The sequence below is a fragment of the Protomyctophum bolini genome (assembly GCF_963924005.1).
Source record: "Protomyctophum bolini genome assembly, chromosome: 23".
Classification (NCBI taxonomy): domain Eukaryota; kingdom Metazoa; phylum Chordata; class Actinopteri; order Myctophiformes; family Myctophidae; genus Protomyctophum; species Protomyctophum bolini.
In genome coordinates, this window is record NC_137884.1 from 21587063 (window position 1) to 21605275 (window position 18213).

The 18213-nt window shown below is 44.9% G+C and overlaps 1 protein-coding gene across 1 annotated transcript in view; it reads left to right on the top strand.

Annotated features, from left to right (window-relative positions):
- sema3c (sema domain, immunoglobulin domain (Ig), short basic domain, secreted, (semaphorin) 3C) overlaps window positions 1–18213 on the top strand; it is a 73863-nt gene that overhangs the window by 19619 nt on the left and 36031 nt on the right. The window contains exon 3 of the mRNA XM_080757853.1: window positions 16644–16804. Within this exon, the coding sequence (XP_080613979.1) occupies window positions 16644–16804 (161 nt within the window). The remainder of the gene's footprint in view (window positions 1–16643; window positions 16805–18213) is intronic.

The following is an 18213-nucleotide window of genomic DNA, read 5'->3' on the forward strand; positions in this document are numbered from 1 at the left end:
TATATTGTTGATGAAATCTCTTGCAATATATTGAATATCGCAATATATCAAATATCGTGATATTATCTTTATTGAGGGCCTATAAGATCGCCACTGTGAGGTATACCCATATCGTCCCACCCCTAGTATCCATGTGTGCGTATAGGTCTGTGTCCGTGTGTGCAATGCCTGTGAGTGTACTTAAGTTCCTCTGTGTGTGTGTGTGTGTGTGTGTGTGTGTGTGTGTGTGTGTGTGTTTGTACAATATACATGCATGTTCTCCATCAGCGCCGCGTCCTCACACCTAATTGGCCGATATAGAACACGGGCCCTAGTCTCGTCCACCCCAGAGGAGAGGAGATCGAGGAGGATAACAAATGCACCGCCGCCATGCCTCGGGGCTGACTGCATGTCTAGAGATATCTGACAGCTCGTCTGTCCGCCTGCTTTCCTCTGCGTGTCTGTGTTGTTTTGACATTCCTCTTGTCTGACCTTGCCCCCCCTCCCCTGTTTGAACGTTTTATTGTTCCTCGTCAGCAACATGCTGAAAGGTAATCAATGAGCGTCAATACGAAACGAACGGAGGACCCTGTCTTTCTGAGGATGGACGGGCGGGGGGGTCACATGGAAATTCTCCATGCATGCCCCGAGCCCTTTGAATTGTGTTGCGTCGGTTGTATTTTATGATGATGAGGCAGCTTTTTTTACAGATGTGTTTCAGTGCTCTCGACATTGTGAATTTTCCCCACTTTTGGCGGTGGGGTTGTTGAAGAATTTGTCACACGCTGGACGTATTATAAGCTGCAAGAGCTTTTACAAAAGGCTTAGCCAAGGCGTAAAGTCATAACAGGGGTGGAAAGAAGGCGTATAACCAACAGCAATATAAAGTCGGTGAAATAAAAATGTAGACAAGAGTTCCAGTCATTACAAACTATTATGTTTCATCATGGCACATTTCTTCACAGAGCCCTATAAAAAAAAATACATTCTTTACAAAGAAAAATTAAAAAACGAAGGAAAAGAAGGAGGAAAAAAACAACACCTTCGGGACTGTTAGCCCAGGGGTTCCCAAACCTTTTCATGTCAAGGACCCCTAAATTGACACTAATTAGCCCGCGGACCCCTCATTTCAAAAGACATGCCAGGGACCCCCATAAGAGAAGATTTGTACGGCTCTAGCAGTGATTTTCAACCAGTTTAATTTCAAGGACCCCCAGTTTGACATGCACTAGTCTATGGACCCCCATTTAATGGCATTTCTATCTCTGGGACCCCCAATTTATATTGTAAAATCAATGCTAATTTAACTCTGAGAGCATATAAATGGCTCCAAATTATCATTTAGCTGCGTCCCCCCTGGAACTCCCTCAAGTACCCATGGGGGTCCCCGGACCCCACTTTGGGAACCACTGTGTTAACCTATCCACGAACGCTGGCCATCACTCAACACCACAGAGAGAACTACCTGGCCTCGGCCATATCTTGATGTCACTTTGAGGAAACGGTCTTTTGAACCCGACAAAGGCATCACGCATGCACGCCTCAGTGGTTGCAGGGACCTCTACCGGGTCCCATTTTCCCTTCGTTGTGGCTCTCCACCGTGGCCAGTAAATTCATAAACTCAGAGAATCCTCTGACCCATATCTCCTGCCACCTCCTTGTAGTCTCTGCGTGACTGTTTTTACAGTCAGAGGAGCTGCTCCTATGACTGTAAAAACACAGTGATTTAGCAGCTGCCAAAGGTGAAGGGTAACTAAGGGGCTCCTGGTGTGGGCAAGTGAGAGGTCACCGCTCGGGAGAGAATATGCATGTTTTTGAGGGGGCGCATGTGGCAGCCAAGTCTATGGCCCTTTTTTGATTGATTGATTTATGTATAGAGGGTATGCGCATGCTTAAAGTGAATGGCAAATCGAGTGGCAAAGCAACATGCAAAGTGAGTTTAACATTGTTTAACGTTGTTTAATGCAATCGGAGAGGACTTTTCTGTTTGGATACATGGGTTGTCAACGCCAGAAAGTAGTTTTTTGCCAGTCCGTAGGCATTCCAGCATAACTTCCGGGTTTGATGATGATGTCACACGCATACCCGCACACATTTGTGCCTTTATTGATAGTTACAGTGAAGACGGGAAAGAGGAAGGGAGAGACACGCAGTGCACTGTCAGGCCAGAGCCTATAATTATGTAGCATGCGCCTGGACCACTAGGCCAGCGTATAGGCTCCCCAAGTCTATGGACTTTAATGTTTGTTTAGAGTACGAGGGTGTTTGTTGGATTGAGGCACCCCTCACTTAAGCTGTAGGAAGAATTTATCGTATTACTTGGTTTCCAAAAATGTGACTATAGATTAGATTCCCTATGGGTGTTTTTGAGATGGGGATAGGGGTGGCCTTTGACAGGTGAGAAGGGAGAGACACTATACTAACCGGCTAGCTTCAGTAGTGTGGAAAATGTATTTCCAATTAGGGACGGTGTTACAAATGGGTTCCAACATCACAGCAAAAAGTGTCTCACTTACTGTCTCACTGTTTTAAACATTATGTTGTAATTTAGCTATTGAAAAATAGCAGATCTACAAGCTCATAGCGCGCCACCGAGTGGCGCGCTACGAGCCTGTAGGTCTGCTATTTTTTAAATTTCGACGTCGGGCCTAAATGGGTGAACACAGCTCTGATAGTGTTCACCCACAACTCTGGGGTGAGCGTAATGTCATTCAAACTGATCAGTGCCAGACCCAATCTCCCCCGGGGGGGGACTTTCTTTTGCTGTGGCAGAATCGTCTGCATGGTTTCCAGGCTATAGCTACTGTATGTGGGCTTGTCTGATGGACAGGCTCTCTGGGGGTTTCTGACTGCCCCTATAGAGGGATTATTATAGCCAACACCTCGGTGAACTGGCCACGCGAGGAACAGTGTTGTTTTTGGCAGCAGATTTTGGTTTTAGTTTTAGTCATATATAGGGCTCCATTTTCGTCACCGCTAAAGCCCTTATCCCTAAACTTCTTTGCCTTTATTTTACTATTTTGCAAAACATTTTTTAATAGTTAAAATGGCCAGTCTACAACGTGTCAATGTAGATTGGCTAGTTGAACTATTCAAAAGTGTTTTTACAAATAGTAAAAAAGGCAAAGAAGTTTAGGGAATAAGGGGTTCAGCGGTGACGAAAATGGAGCCCATAGTCTCTTGAATAGTTTTCACTTAGTTTCAGTCACATTTTAGTTACCTGGAATGTTGTGGTGTTAGTCTAGTTTCAGTCGACTAAATATCATACGTTTTTAGTCAACTAAATCTACAGTTGATTTAGTCGACTAAAATGTATTTTTTTGAACATTTTTCGCCTTGGTTTTAGTCGACAAAATCAACACTGGCTAGGAACAGCTGCCGGATAACATCACCCAGCTGCAGAGTACTGCCCCGTTAGCACCGACCGACACACGCACAGTAAACTATACACCCCTGGTTCCCAAACACTGGGTCGGGACCCATTTGCGGATTGCGGACACATGTTTTATGGGTCCATTTCTCTTTTTGTTTCACCACATTTGGTTTTTAGTTATTATTTCAAAACATTTTCAAAAAAACATCAACCTTTTTCATGAATTCAAAACAACTTCAATGTTTTCTTTCCAGTAATTTCAAAGAAATTCCAATAAACTAAAATATATAAAATAAACAAATATTTAAGAAGTAGTGCAAATAGCCGCTCTCACAAGCTCACAATGCGGCGCAAAGCGAAACCGTTTGGAAACCACTGGTGTATACTATACACAAACATGGGAGAGTGAACGTATACTCTGAGCTCACAATTATTGAACTATAGTGATGTCTGTTCAGCCACGTTGCACGGCAACATTTTTACTGCACGTGTGTTTACATGTGCTGTGAGAAACCGCATACATATACGGACGAACTGGGGCATCCCACACAGCCATATGATTCCCATTACATACGTCTGGTGGGGTCATAGATAATAGTCTGGAAGACAATAAGGGGATTAACCCATTCTGACCTGAGATCAGATTCATGCGAGGTTTCCACTGGACACACACTGGTCTGATTAATCCATTCTGACCTGAGATCAGATTCTAGAAAAATGTCGATTTTTCAAAAATAGCAGACCTACAAGCTCGTATCGCGCCACTCGGTGGCGCGATATGAGCTTGTAGATCTGCTATTTTTCAATAGCTAAAGCATAACATGATGCTAACACCAAAATGGGTGCCCGGTCAGAATGGGTTAATGAGATGCACTTTATTTTCGAGTTGTTCTGCATACTTCTTCTGAGCCTTGGCTCTTGCTATATGCTCATGACGAGCAATTGCGGCGAGTCTGCGGAGAAGCACGTCTTCTTGGTATGTGGAGCGAGCAGAGCACTGCATGTGCCTGGGAATGCGGAGCATGTCTGTCGGACAGACCGTCAAGACGGCCCTCGCTGGTTGACTCGCGGGAAGAAGACGACGTCCTGGGTGGTCTCTCGACAGACAGCAGGACGACGAGAGGAACTCCATGCTCTGGCATGCCACCTTAACTTACACCCCCCCCCCCCCCCCCCCTCGGCCGTATACCTGAACATAAATCTTTAGACATTACTGTATGCTGGTGGCGGGCTATGTACCCGGGGGCGATGGAACAGACACCCCCCCCCCCCCCCCTCCCCATTCAGGCCAATGCCTCTTTTTTTGGTATGTATTCCCAGAGGGAACTCTGTTTAGTTGCCAGGACAAAGTCTTCCTACTGGCGCAGTATGTATGAGTGTACCGACGCTGTGTCAGATGAGTGCAGCCATCCAGAACTCCACCGAGGAGGCCGCCGCATAATCTGAACAAAAAGCAGCGGCATTTGGCAGAGGTTTTGAAGTCGGGCCTTAACCCATTCTGACCTGAGATCAGATTCATACGAGGTTTCCACTGGACACACACTGGTCTGATTAACCCATTCTGACCTGAGATCAGATTCTAAAAAATGTCAGTCGTTATTCGATTTTTCAAAAATAGCAGACCTACAAGCTCGTAGCGCGCCACTCGGTGGCGCGCTATGAGCTTGTAGATCTGCTATTTTTCAATAGCTAAAGCATAACATGATGCCGACACCAAAACGGGTTCCCGTTCAGAATGGGTTAACAGAGAAGCCCCACTCCATCTTGTGAGGAGGCATGAATTACAAGTGGAGGGGGGGTGGGGGGGTGGTGCTTCAATATTCATCAAGGCGAGTGATTGCGGGGTCCTCCCACCGGCTGCCCTTGACGACCACGGAACAGGTTCCCCCCGCTGCGCGTTAAACGAGGACCAAGGGCTCGTTAGCGTGAAGATCATTTATTTGCGGTGCCGGGTGCCCTTTCAGGTATAGCGGCCGATTGGAGAGCTGGGCTGATTTGCATGGAAGACACAAAGGCTGGTTAGAAGTTGGCCCGCAGCCTGTACCCTGCTGGGTTAATGGGGTGTGGAGACCTCTTGGCTTGTGTTCAGTGGCTGGTGTTTATCAAAAAGACTTAACACTCCACAGGGCCATTCAACTTGGCTCCCTAAATTAATCTCTGCTCCTTATAGCTTATAGGTCGAGGGGGATGTTTCACACTGGAGTGGACAAGATAATCCCATATTGTAGTTGGGCTTTTTATCACTTTGTCATGACACAGTGCAGCCTCATAATTTGATAGACTTTGTAGATGGATTTTCATGAGTGACTCTGAATAATTTGACAAGCAATAGAGGGTATCATCATCATCATAATACCCGGAAGTTATGCGGGAACGCCTACTGAGTTGTAAAAAAATAAAAACTTTCTGGCCTTGACATCCAAACAGAAAAGTCCTATCTAGTTGCATTAAACGATGTTAAACTCACCTTGCCACTCCATTTGCCACTCACTTTATGCATGCGCATATTATCTTCTATGCTGGAAATATGCAACTGGTCACTGTGGCAATTTGGCAAATTCATCTCCAGCTATATTTACCTTCAAAACATCAGACCTGTCTGAAGTGAGTTGTACTGTGCTGTGCTGTGCTGTGCTGGCCCTCCTCCCTGGCCTGTGTGTGTGTCTGTGTGTTAGGCTGTGCAACAGTGACACTGTGGTGAAGAAAGGCTATAACGCTATTTTCGTGCTCTGACACATTTTCCTGCTCGGACACAGGGACCCAGGGACACACACACACACACAGCTGTCTATAGGAGTGGTTGCACCACTCAAAAGAAATCAGACATGTCAGAAGTGAGTGGTGCAACAGCGCCCCCTGTTGGCACCCTAAACATACGGACATAGGGGCGGACGGACATTACTGGTTATAGGAGTGGTTGCACCACTCAAAAACAAACCCTGAATACAGCAGAGTCTAATTTCCCACGCTTACCACCACCCCCCACTGTGGAATGTGTAAGTATTTCAGAATACGCGGTACCACACAATGAAATCCTTATTTTCTTTTGAGTGGTGCAACCATAGGGTTCAGTACTCCTATGCCCAGCTAGCTTTGTCCGTCCCTCCCTCCCTATGGCTGTATGTATGTTTAGGGTTCCAACAGTTGCACCACTCACTTCAGACAGGTCTGATTTTTTTTATAGATTTCTTTTGTTGCTTTTCTGCCTTTATTGATAGATACAAGTAAAAAATGACAGAAAAGAGGGAGAGAGAGACGGGGAGAGACATGCAGCATGACATGAACAGGACTCGAACATGCGAGGCGCTGTCAGGCCAGAGCCTATATGTGGCATGCGCCTGGCCCACTAGGCCAGCGGGCGCCCCAACCCACAATGAAATCCTTACACTATAGTGAGTAGTGACGCATAACATTTTTACATTTATAAACTCCTCTTTGTAACTCTTCAAGAGTTCATATGAGGATATTGCTGTGCAAAAAGGCTGTCAAAGAAGTCACAACCAATTGGGCCACCCAGCTCAGTCAGTGCCTGAACTCAATCCAGGGTGATCCACATTTACAGTTGACGTTCGCAGGAAAGATTACCGGCAGCATACTTTCCAGCTTCCAGCTAATCGCTATCTCTTGACGACACTGCAACACGAGGAGCCTATCTATCCATGTATGGGAAACCCAGAAACCACAACCATAACTGGGTTGTTTACTGCGGGGGAACATTGCTGCTGAACTCTGTTTCTTTGATCACAACTAACATTTTTTGAAGGCCTATGTCTGTGAGAGATTGCTGTGGACTGCAGGGAAACCCGAGGGATGTGTTCTTGTGGTGTTGCCTCTATGTAGTGTACAGGCTATAATGATCACAGCAGCCAGAAGGAATCGGTGGTGGGGGGGGGGGAAATACTCAAATGTTTTACTTAAGTAAAAGTATCGATACTGCGATATGGGAAATACTCTGTTATAAAGTAAATGTCCGGAATTCAAAATGTGCTTGAGCAAAAAGTGCAAAAGTATTGTCGTCAAAATGTGCTTAAAGTACCAAAAGTAAAAGTACTCACGGTGCGTCTTGAATGTCTCATTTCAAGTTTTCAAATGTATACAAATCTTTTGAAAATAGCAGACCTATACAGACTCGCAATGTGTCGCATCGCGGCGCATTGTGAGTTTGCAGATCGGCTATTTTCAAATGGTCGAAATATCCTACGAGTAGGCAAACCAAATGGTCAGCTACGTCCCTGATGACATCAGAGACACTGGGCTCACTGCTAAAATCAAAAATATCTAAAACCACATATTACACACATTAAGACCCCCAGGAAAGTGTTCTAAATCTTCTAAACGACGTCATTAACTTTGTGTCCATTTAAGTAAATGCACTTGGTTTAAGTAAATGCACTTGGAGAGTGCCACTCTCTCGTCACAGAACGTGAGCACTGTGCAATCTCCTCTGAAATCCCCCAAAGGGGCACACAATGACAAGTCCCTTCCCCTCCCCGGGTGGTGCCCACACATCTCTTTTCTGTTTCCAATTGACTCTTCACCACAATCGCATTATGCTGCAGAGAGACTAGCTGTTTCTTTCTCTTTTGTGCGCGTGACTCGGCATAGCGTGCTTGCTTTTGTTACACTGACTCCCTCAGCCTCGGGTTGTCCTCGAGACGAATCGATTCCCTCACGGTTTAGAGAACGTCGAATTACACGGGACAGTGATTGCAGCTTGTAAGTGCCTTTTATATCGGTTGTCTGGAACGCAGTCGTCATTGTTATACTGTAGGCTACTGTATGTTTTTTAGCAGTGAGCAGAATGTCTTTGAGAGAACAGAGGGAGTCAGTCGGTCATAGATCCATCCAGTAGCGGTGGCCATCTTTAACCCTCTAGGTACAGTCAGACTGATGGGAAGTCCCCCCCCACTAGCATCGATTTATGCTGATGGACAAATCAGTCGTCTTCCCTGCAGACCGTTGACATCAGTGCTCTATATCGTAGCACTTACTTACTTGTATACATTCCAGCTGGTCTTGCGATAAAGGCCTTCTAAATCATGACAGTTTTCTGAAAACCCCTATGTTTCTATGTCAGTGGTTCTCAAAATATGTCATGTCAAAGAGAATTATCTGTATTTGGCTGCCGACCCCCCCCCCCCCCCCCATCTGAAAATGTGTTGTTCCAGGGACCCCCCAGAAGCAAAGATGTTAGTTGAAAGCGTTTGCTCTGAAAGAATATATATTTCTTTTTTTTCTTCTTCAAAAATAGCAGAACTACAAGCTCGTACAGCACTGCAGAAAAGACCGCAACCTGCTGTTTAATATTGAATGCCCCCAGTGGTCCCTTTGCCCAACAAAAGCCTTTTGCACTGCTTTCTGCTTGACCAGCTCGCACAAATAAACTGCTTCAAAGGCAGAGGAGAGGTTGTTCATCTGCTGTCCATTGTATGGATCTGTGTGGATAGTGAGTGACTATACTCACCCTGGCTTGGACCACCAATTAATCCCCCAATAGAGCCTCGTCAGTCAATGCTTCATGGAAGTCGAAGGAAAACAACCTTTGGGAAGGTTGCCAAGTATTTGGCTGGCCAACCGCAAGGTCCACCGGCTCCCATACATAATAGAAATACCCTGCAAACACGGCCGTTCGACCCCTGACGTCGCTCGCCTTCCTCCTTCACACCCTCCCTAGCTGCCTGCGATGAGGACAGCAGCCCTTATGGTCCTCCCAGTGGCACCGCAGAAAACGTTCCTCATTGGGGTCACTCACTTCACCCATTTGCCATTCGACCCTCTTTCCCGTCTCGCTGTCGTGGTGCAACATTCTCACATTTGTATCTGCCCTCCAAGTGTCATCCCCGATAACATGAATGGGAAATGGTGCATTTATATAACGCTTTTATCCAAAGTGCTTTACATAGATGCATCACACACGCATTCATACACCGATGGCGGAGGAAACCCTGCAAGGCACCAACCTGCACATCGGGAGCAATTAGGGGTTCAGAGTCTTGCTCAAGAACATTTTGACACTAACTCTGCATGGGCAAGCCCGGAATCGAACTGGCAACCTTGCGGTTCCCATCCGGTCACTCTACCCCTGAGCCGCCTAACATAGTCTCTCTCTCTCTCTCTCTCTCTTATATACCGAGCTAAGAATGCTTGTACCCCTCTGTGCCGTCAACATGTTTAATCACTTTTCTTTCGAAAATAGATGATCTACAAGCACGAAACGCATTTCGTTGCGATGTGTTTTGAACAACAGCCTGTGACAACGAGCTGCCTGTGACCCCAACAGACACTTTTTGACACTCTTCCTCCTCATGAGCTGCGTGATCTCAACTACAAGGAACGCTTATAAACTCGCGACTAATAAATGACATGTGGTCATCAGGGTACTTTATGAGTGGATTTGGTCGGTATACGAGCAAACACTACTTCTCTCTCTCTCTTTGTTTGCTTGGTAATTAATCGTCCTCTTTGCTAATCACTTCAAAAAGCTGTGGGTTTCTGTGTAATTCCGCAGTAAGGACTATTTGACATTGACCAGCATTGTTTCAATGTGATTACGCGATGTGATCGTGTAAGTCGGTGGTGATAAGCTAGTTTGTTGTGTTTGTAAAGAGAGTCGATGGGAACGGCTTCGCTGAGAATCTGAGATGCATGAAATGTGTGTGATGAATGAATAAGTCGGCTTAGGGGTTTTCTATGCAGTCGGTATAGCGCTGTCGCCTCACGGCTAGAAGGTCCTGGGTTTGATTCCCGCTGTGGGCACTGGGGTTGTGTTCTCTCCTCTGCGTCATCAGTGCGCATACCTGGTGTTGGCGAAAAGGCCTTTCTTCCGAGTTTGCATGTTCTACCTGTGTCTGCCCTTGGCCAGCCGGAGCGCCTGATGGAGGGGGAAAGGAACTCGTTGGAATAACGTGTTCCTTCCACACGCTACGTCCAAGCGGGGAACCTCCCCCCTGTCAGGTAATTAGAAGCAGTTTGGACTCCTCATGCATTGAATGGAAGCATGAGGTCAGTCCGTTTCTCTCCCCAGGCTGACAGAGGGAGCGCCCAGGATTACATTAGATAATTGACACTGGGTGACAAAAATGGGTTACCAAAGTTTGCTATGCATGCACACAGCTAGCACAAGCTGCAACCATATCCTATTTGAAGCGTTAGGTGTTCGTGACGTCAGGTTTTTATTTTGGTCTGGGCCGTCCCAGTGGATGTATTGTGTTTCCAGCAAGAACCTTGACAATTCATAACAGCAGCCTCTCTCCCCTTTTGAGAAGAGCAGGTGCAGCATCTGGTACATCGCAAACGTTTTGATCTTGGTTCCGGTGAGGCTTAATCTGCAGTCTGCGGCTGCAGGGATGAGTCGTAATGTTTGCGCTCTCAAAATAGCAGATCTACAAGCTTGTAGATCAAGTGTCAAATCAGCCATTACGACGTCATCAAGGCCTGCAAAACTAACTTTTAGTCGCTTAAATCGATAGTTGATTTAGTCAACTAAAACTAGACTAACACTAAAACATTTTAGGCGACTAAAATGTGACTAACATTTTATTTTATTCCAAAGAAAATTGACTAAAACTAAATCAAAATGCACTGTCAAAATCAACACTGGAGCAGTGTTTTTTCAAAACTAAATGAAAACTAAGCTATGATGACTAAATCTATGACTAAATGTATTGACAAATTTGTCAACCAATAAAACACTAGACTCAAATGTTAGGAAGGGACTAGTGGAGAAGAGATCCAGTATAAGTCATTTTACACTAGGTTGCAAGCTTAAAAAGAGCAGATCTACAAGCTCACAACGCTATCTTCAGCAAGTGTAAAATCAGTCATTACTACGGCATCAAGGCCCGACAAAAAAAAAAATTATTCGACTAAATCAATTGTAGATTTAGTCGACTGAAATCTTATGATGTTTAGTCACACTAAGACATCGCTGGTGACTAAAATGTGACTAAAACTAAAAGGAAACTATTCAAAAGACTATGACTAAAACTAAATTGCTGCCCAAAACAACACTGACTCAGAGAGTGTTAGAATGGGACCCCGCATACACACTGGTCACATGGGACACACCCCTGGCCTGCTGCGTCACCATGTCAGAGCTGTGCGCGGTTCGAGACCTTTCCGCCCTCTGGGGAGGAAACATGAAAGTCTCCGATTCCAATACCACTGTGAAAACAATACAAAGTTCACCATAATATTAACAGTTATTCCACCTTTGCACAACCACACCCTCATTGTTACCCCTGTGGAATACAGTATGTCCTGTGTTGTATAAAGCAGTGATTCTCTGGCTGGGTTTTATTTCCAAGGACCCGTCGGTGGTTTGATATGAATTTGATCTCCGTGGGACCCCATTCTAACACTGCTGTGTTAATTTAACTCTGAGCGTGTACATACAAATTGGAACCATTTGTTACCACTGTCGCAATATTGCTGGCTCTGGGTGAGATCTCTGTCGTTTTTCATGCTTTAAGTGTCTTGCGACAACTTGTTGTGATTTGACACTTGAATTTAATTGAATTTGTATACTCGTATACTATTGATCAGAGCTTATATCGAGCCCACTATTGATTGATTATTTTATGGCATGATACATTTTTTCATTTTTCATTTTAGTTTTACAATTTAGCTAAATGAAGATGACAAAAAAACACGTAACATGTCAATCATTTCGGGGGGACTCCTGAGGTCCCCCCGTCGTAGAGACACATTTGATAGAAGGAGAGATGAGGGCTATTGATCTTGGACCGACGACCGTATACCAGAACATACTGTTCTGTACAACATATTCATTTTGACAGCAAATTTTGATTTGGTCTGAGTCATAGGTTTTTTTTGCTTTAGTCATATGCAGACAAAAAAATGACCTGTCTTTTGGCGCTTACTGGATCTCTTCTCCACTAGTCCCTCCCTAACATTTTAGTCATTTTAGTCAAATGTAGTCAACATGGCTTAGTTTTCATTTCGTTTTCATCAGTGAAAAGAGGCAGTCGCTGAACATTTTTCGTCATAATTTCAGACGAAATCAACACTAACATTCAACATATATTAAATTAAGCTCAGGCTGATTAAAGTCAGTCAGGCAGCTCCAACTGGAATCAGCCGTCATTAATGATGGCATTCTGCCAGAATTCTCCAGATTCTGCCAGATTCTCCAGGCGAAACAGAAGCTCAAGCTGTAGGGTTGTTAAATGAATCCCCGCTTGGTCTAAAATCTTTCCCAACTGCTTATTTTTTGGGAAGATGTAAAAATGTGGTTTTGGCATTAGTTCGGGAACCCAGTGTGTTTCTAATTAGCTGTGAGATAGCACTTCACCCTCGGGTGGCACGCCTCGACTTCCATGTATACTTTGGGCAAAGCGAGTTATGTAACATCTTTAGCCTCCTCGAAGCTGGCCTAAAAAATGCCAACCTGGTGCACAGGGCCTTATTTGATGCTATCCCCGTCGGCTTTGAAGCCTGTGACAGATTGGTATCTCTTTTTCCAGAGGTTTTGCTTTATTAAACGGAAAGAACCTGCTTGTCTGCTTGAACGGAGCCCCTCAGTTCCAATTTAAATTCTGCAGAGTCAGGTGAAAACAAAGCGACTCCTGTCTGTGTGTTCCTCATTAGTCCGCACGAGATGCTGTCCACTTCAATTAGACAGTATAGCCCCAGTGGTGGAAAAGGACGAGGTACTCAAAAGTTTTTACTTAAGTAAAAGTATCAATACTCTTAACGGTAGCAGTAACCTGAGGGCGAGAAACGACCTCGCCCCAAAGGGTCCGCCTTGGTGACAGCAGACTGCTGGGCGAGCGCTGGCGCTTTGGCATGGGGGGGGGGGTGTCAGATCAACATATATGGAATGTCAGAACTGGTCAGCTCCATATATGGAGATCTAAGGGTTGGCAGCGGCGGCCGTGTCTTGAGTGTGCAGGGTTTGTAGAGGTCTGGCCATATATGGAGCGTGTCTTGAGGGTACAGGGTTTGATGAGGTCGGCTCCATATATGGACATCTAAGGGTGGCAGCGGGGGCCGTGTCTTGAGTGTATGGGGTTTGATGAGGGCCCAGGTTGGGCCGGGTCTTAGATTTTGGGCCTGTTGAGAACTCTAGTTTTCGTGACTGCGCTAATAACATTTTTTAGCGTTTAAATGGACAGGTATCAGTCAAAAGGGAGACATCGAAAAGGAATGAGGGGTGGTTGACAGGTTTTCAACTTTTCATAGTAATCTGCGACCTACTGTCGTAATAAAAGTCAAAATATTAATATTAATAGTAAAAGTACAAAAAGTATTGGCATTAAAATGTACTTAAAGTACCAAAAGTAGAAAGTACTCATTATGCAGAATGTCATATTTCACAGTTTTTCAAAAATATATATTGAAAATAGCAGATCTACAAGCTCACAAGGTGTTGCATCGCAACGCATTGTGAGCGTGTAGATCGGCTATTTACAAAAGGCTGAATGGCTGAGGTGGTTAATGTATGTTTTGCAATAATCAAACTCTACAAAGTAACGAGTAGCTAACGCTTTCAAATGAATGGAGTGGAGTAAAAGGACAATATTTGGATCTGAGATGTAGTGGAGTAGGAGTAAAAGTATTAGAATTTGGAAATACTCAAGTAAAGAAGTAAGTACAGTACTTGTACTTGGTTACTTTACACCACTGCCTACCACAAGCCAGTATAGTATGCGTCCCCGTTTGTCCTACCAGGGAGGGCGAGAGAGAGCCCTGTACTGCCTTCTTTACTAAAACTAAAACCGCCTTTACAATTGTTTTAGTTGCCTTATGTTCAAGACTCATAACTTGAAATATGCTATTGGCTGTATCTGTATTATTTTTCGAAAAAATATAATAAGATACTCATGGAACGCGTATGTAGTATACAACACCACAGGGTGTATTCAACTTCTTGCGATGTTGGGTAGGTGCAAAGTAAAGAATCGTGCGGGGAAAAACTCAATCCACTGATGATTCTCATCCTTGTTTAAATAACGTTAAACAAGCCATGCAGGCTCTGCATGGCATATACTGTGTAGTGTCGAAGCGCCAAGCAAAAAGCCTGTGATCAGAGGAGAGGGATTTGGCAGAGCCAAGAGAGGAAAAACCACTTCCCTTTCTGAGATAAAAGGAACTCCCGTCTCCAAAAGCCTACTGCGGCTAGCTGCACAACACAATGAGGAAAATGTGACTTTAACCCTGCAGGCATTGACGCCGGACGAACAGGCATAAGAGACCTGATTGTTGATTAGCTGTGGGGCGGCAAAACAAAAGGGACCTGGAGAGGGTCAAAGCAGAGGGGATGAGGAGATGGGAGCGGCGCCCCCACCCCCCTACCCCCCCCCGCCAAACCCTCGTCCCCAGAGCGCTCAGCGCTCAGTCAATAGCGCTTGAAAAACTAATAAATATGCATGAGTTTGGCTGCAACAGTGAGGGACTTTGATGGTTATGATGGGAGAGTTCTCTATCTTCTTAATGAATGGACTCAAAATAACTGTTCGATGGGGTGCGTGTGTGCATTGTGTGAATGTGTGTGTGTGTGTGCGTGCGTGCGGTATTGACAATAATGCATGCTTATAATGAGCTGGAGGAAGAAATAAGAATTCACTTTATGACTTGCCTTTGCCCAAAATATGCACTGTGGGTTTTTCCCCAGACTCTAGTGGCAGAAAGTTATGTAAAGTAGACGGCACTGTCTTTCTATAGTCTATACAGGAAGAAGTTACCACAAAACCCAATTGTGGTTATTTCCCCCGTGTTAGCTGCATGGGGAAGCGGGGGGGAAAGTCACTATGTACATGTTTCTATCCTATACTTCTCCACTACATCTCCCATGCAAATATTGTACTTTTTATTCCACTTTAATTATTTAACTGCGTAATAGTTACTAGTTGCTTTTCAGATTTAGATTAATAAAATATAAGGGCTACATAAAATGATGGATCGTGATTGGTGTCAAGTTAAACAACCCAGCCAGCACATGATGTAATTTTCAAATCAGTGCCACTTTTACCAGCTGCAATTAATTGCAAGTGTTGAACACACGAATGCAGGACTAATTTCATTCCAATAACAATATGATTATGAAATGGGCCATTCAGCTGTAAGTACAGTTTGATGCCAATGCTTTTGCACTGTTACTCACGTAAAACGTTTGAATGCAGTCATGATCCGAGTACTGAGGGACATGTTCAGGGGTCACCGCCATGCTAGCTTATTGTGGTGGACATTTTTGTAAAAAGAAGAAAAAAATGCCACAGGCAGTCAAAATAAGTGGACAATAATCTTGCAAGAAACACACAAAGAGCTGGCCTTGAATGACCATAACGGGTCTCTGAGTGTACAAATGGAACCAAATGATTTGTGCACTATCTCAGAGTTAAGGTGGTCCCTTGCAAATAAAACATTTGAGAACCACCACTTCTAGTTGGACTCTGAATGTGCCATAGCTTGACATTCAGTAATTGGGTCTTATATATGGGTATTTTATGCCCATTTATGGAGATTTATGTATCGGTCTCTCTGTGTCACTTTATTCCATATATATGGAGTTCTGTGTCAGGCATACCTTTCTGTGTGGAGTTTTCATGTTCTCGCCGTGTCCCCTAGGGTAGGTACCCTCACAAAAACATGCAGTAATCCTGGTCTCTAAACTGCCTCCCCCTGGCCAGCCGGGGCGCCTGATGGCCAGGGGAAAGGAACTGGTTGGAATAACGTGTTCCTTCCACGCGGTACGTCCAACCAGGGAAACTCCCTCCTGTCAGGTGTAAAGGAGCAACTTGGACACTCAAGCATGAAGGAAGCATGAGTTAAGTCCGTTGCTCTCCCCAGGTTGGCGGAGGGTGTGTAGAGCCCAGGATCACATTAGATGATTGACACAGGGGGAAAAATTGGGTTACAAAATAAAATAAATATATAAAAAAAATATATATATATAAAAAAAGGCATACCTATAAATATGGAGTGTTGTGATGTCAGAACAGGCCAGCTCCATATATGGAGCATGGGCAGGGGCCCCTGTCCACATTGTCCAGGGCCCGGGCAGAGGCCTTTTGTGGCGGTTCTGTACAACCGTGGGTCCAACCGACTCGCCACCGGGCACTGCACTCCCTGTGGGGGTGTGGAACGCGTGTGCCGAATTTGAAGTCGGTGGGGCGAGCGGTTCTCGAGTTAACGTGCATTACAGCCACATACACACACACAGACAGACAGACAGAGACATGGTGCATTTATAGATGCGATCTAAAATGTACACGTATGTATGGACATATCGATGATGACGAGCCCCTGGCCCATGTGTTCTGTCCCTCAGACCTGCAGGCGTCTCCCTCCTTCGAGCACTTCAGTCTGTCGGAGAAGGCCATGGACTACAGGATCCTGCAGATGGACGAGGACCAGGACCGCATGTACGTGGGCTGTAAGGACCACGTGCTGTCCATGGACATCAACAACATCACCCACGGCACGCTCAAGGTCAACGCCGCACACTCCACACAATACTCACAAAGTATAGTTGAACTTAATGTTGTGACCAGTTGTGACCGGGGCATTTAACCCATTCTGACCTGAGATCAGATTCATACGAGGTTTCCACGGGACACACACTGGTCTGATTAACCCATTTCTGACCCGAGATCAGATTAAAAAAATGTCAGTCGTTCTTCGATTTTTTCAAAAATAGCAGACCTACAAGCTCCTAGCGCGCCACTCGGTGGCGCGCTATGAGCTTGTAGATCTGCTATTTTTCAATAGCTAAAGCATGACATGATGCTAACACCAAAATGGGTTCCCGTTCAGAATGGGTTAAAGTATGTATATAAAATACAGCAGCTTTGTGTTCATAAAACAGAAAGATTGGGTATTGGGTAAGACTGGTGTTATTCACTGCTTCGTCTCAACCATTCATTACTCAATGGCTCTGGTCTCAGCCACCGCGGTGGATATTTTGACATTCCATTTTTTTTATGTTGCCACTACTGTTGGAGCAGCCAACAGTAGACGTGAACAGAGACGTGAACTACGCTTCTTAAGGGGTGGGGTTAGGGAATTCCACACTTGAGTGGCAGTGCTGTAAAGGATCATTTACCCGTGTAGGTGGCCGGGTGTTACCAAATCGCTAGATTCTTGGAGGTATTTGTCAGATATGCGGGCATTGAGGGCAAAGTTGCCTTGGCTATTGGAAAACCATTATCCACCACATTTGAGTCACATAAATATAAGTAATAAGTATTGTTTTTGCCATGTCTTGTCATACCTAATGCTCATTTCACGTCCATTGACCTTAAACAGGTCATTTTAATCGATGAGATGCGATGTGCTGACATTGTTTAATTGGTTTCTTCAACTCAGGTCAAAATGTAAAAGGCATTGATTATTCAGTTAGGCCCCTGATTGATAACGTTGCGCATCAAAAGACCCAAGAAGACGGTACACTGTTGTACAATGATGTTAACACCAGCTGTGTGTTGTTATGCAAATCACTTACACAGATTTACCAAAATCACACCCATTTTGAGGTAAACGACAAAAGCTGGGCTTAAAATGGTTCAGTGCTGCTGTGTGTGTGGGGCAGGATTCATAAGCTGAACTGATGACTATGATCTCGTGTGCGGAGAGGGAGGATGGTGTTGGCGTAATTGACAGCCGAGGAGAGCATCTACACATGGGGAAAGCATTTATGTCTCTCTGGGGAGTGCTCTGCCACGTCCATTTTGAGTAAATTGCCTGATACATTTCATACACAACAGACCCTTTGACTTAAGTACCCCTTCCACATTTGGAAACCACAGCATTTTCTCCTGGCATTGTGACAGGCTGTCATATCGCGAACGGTGAAACAAAGGCTTACTTTCTTTCACAATCACAAGACGGATTATTCATGT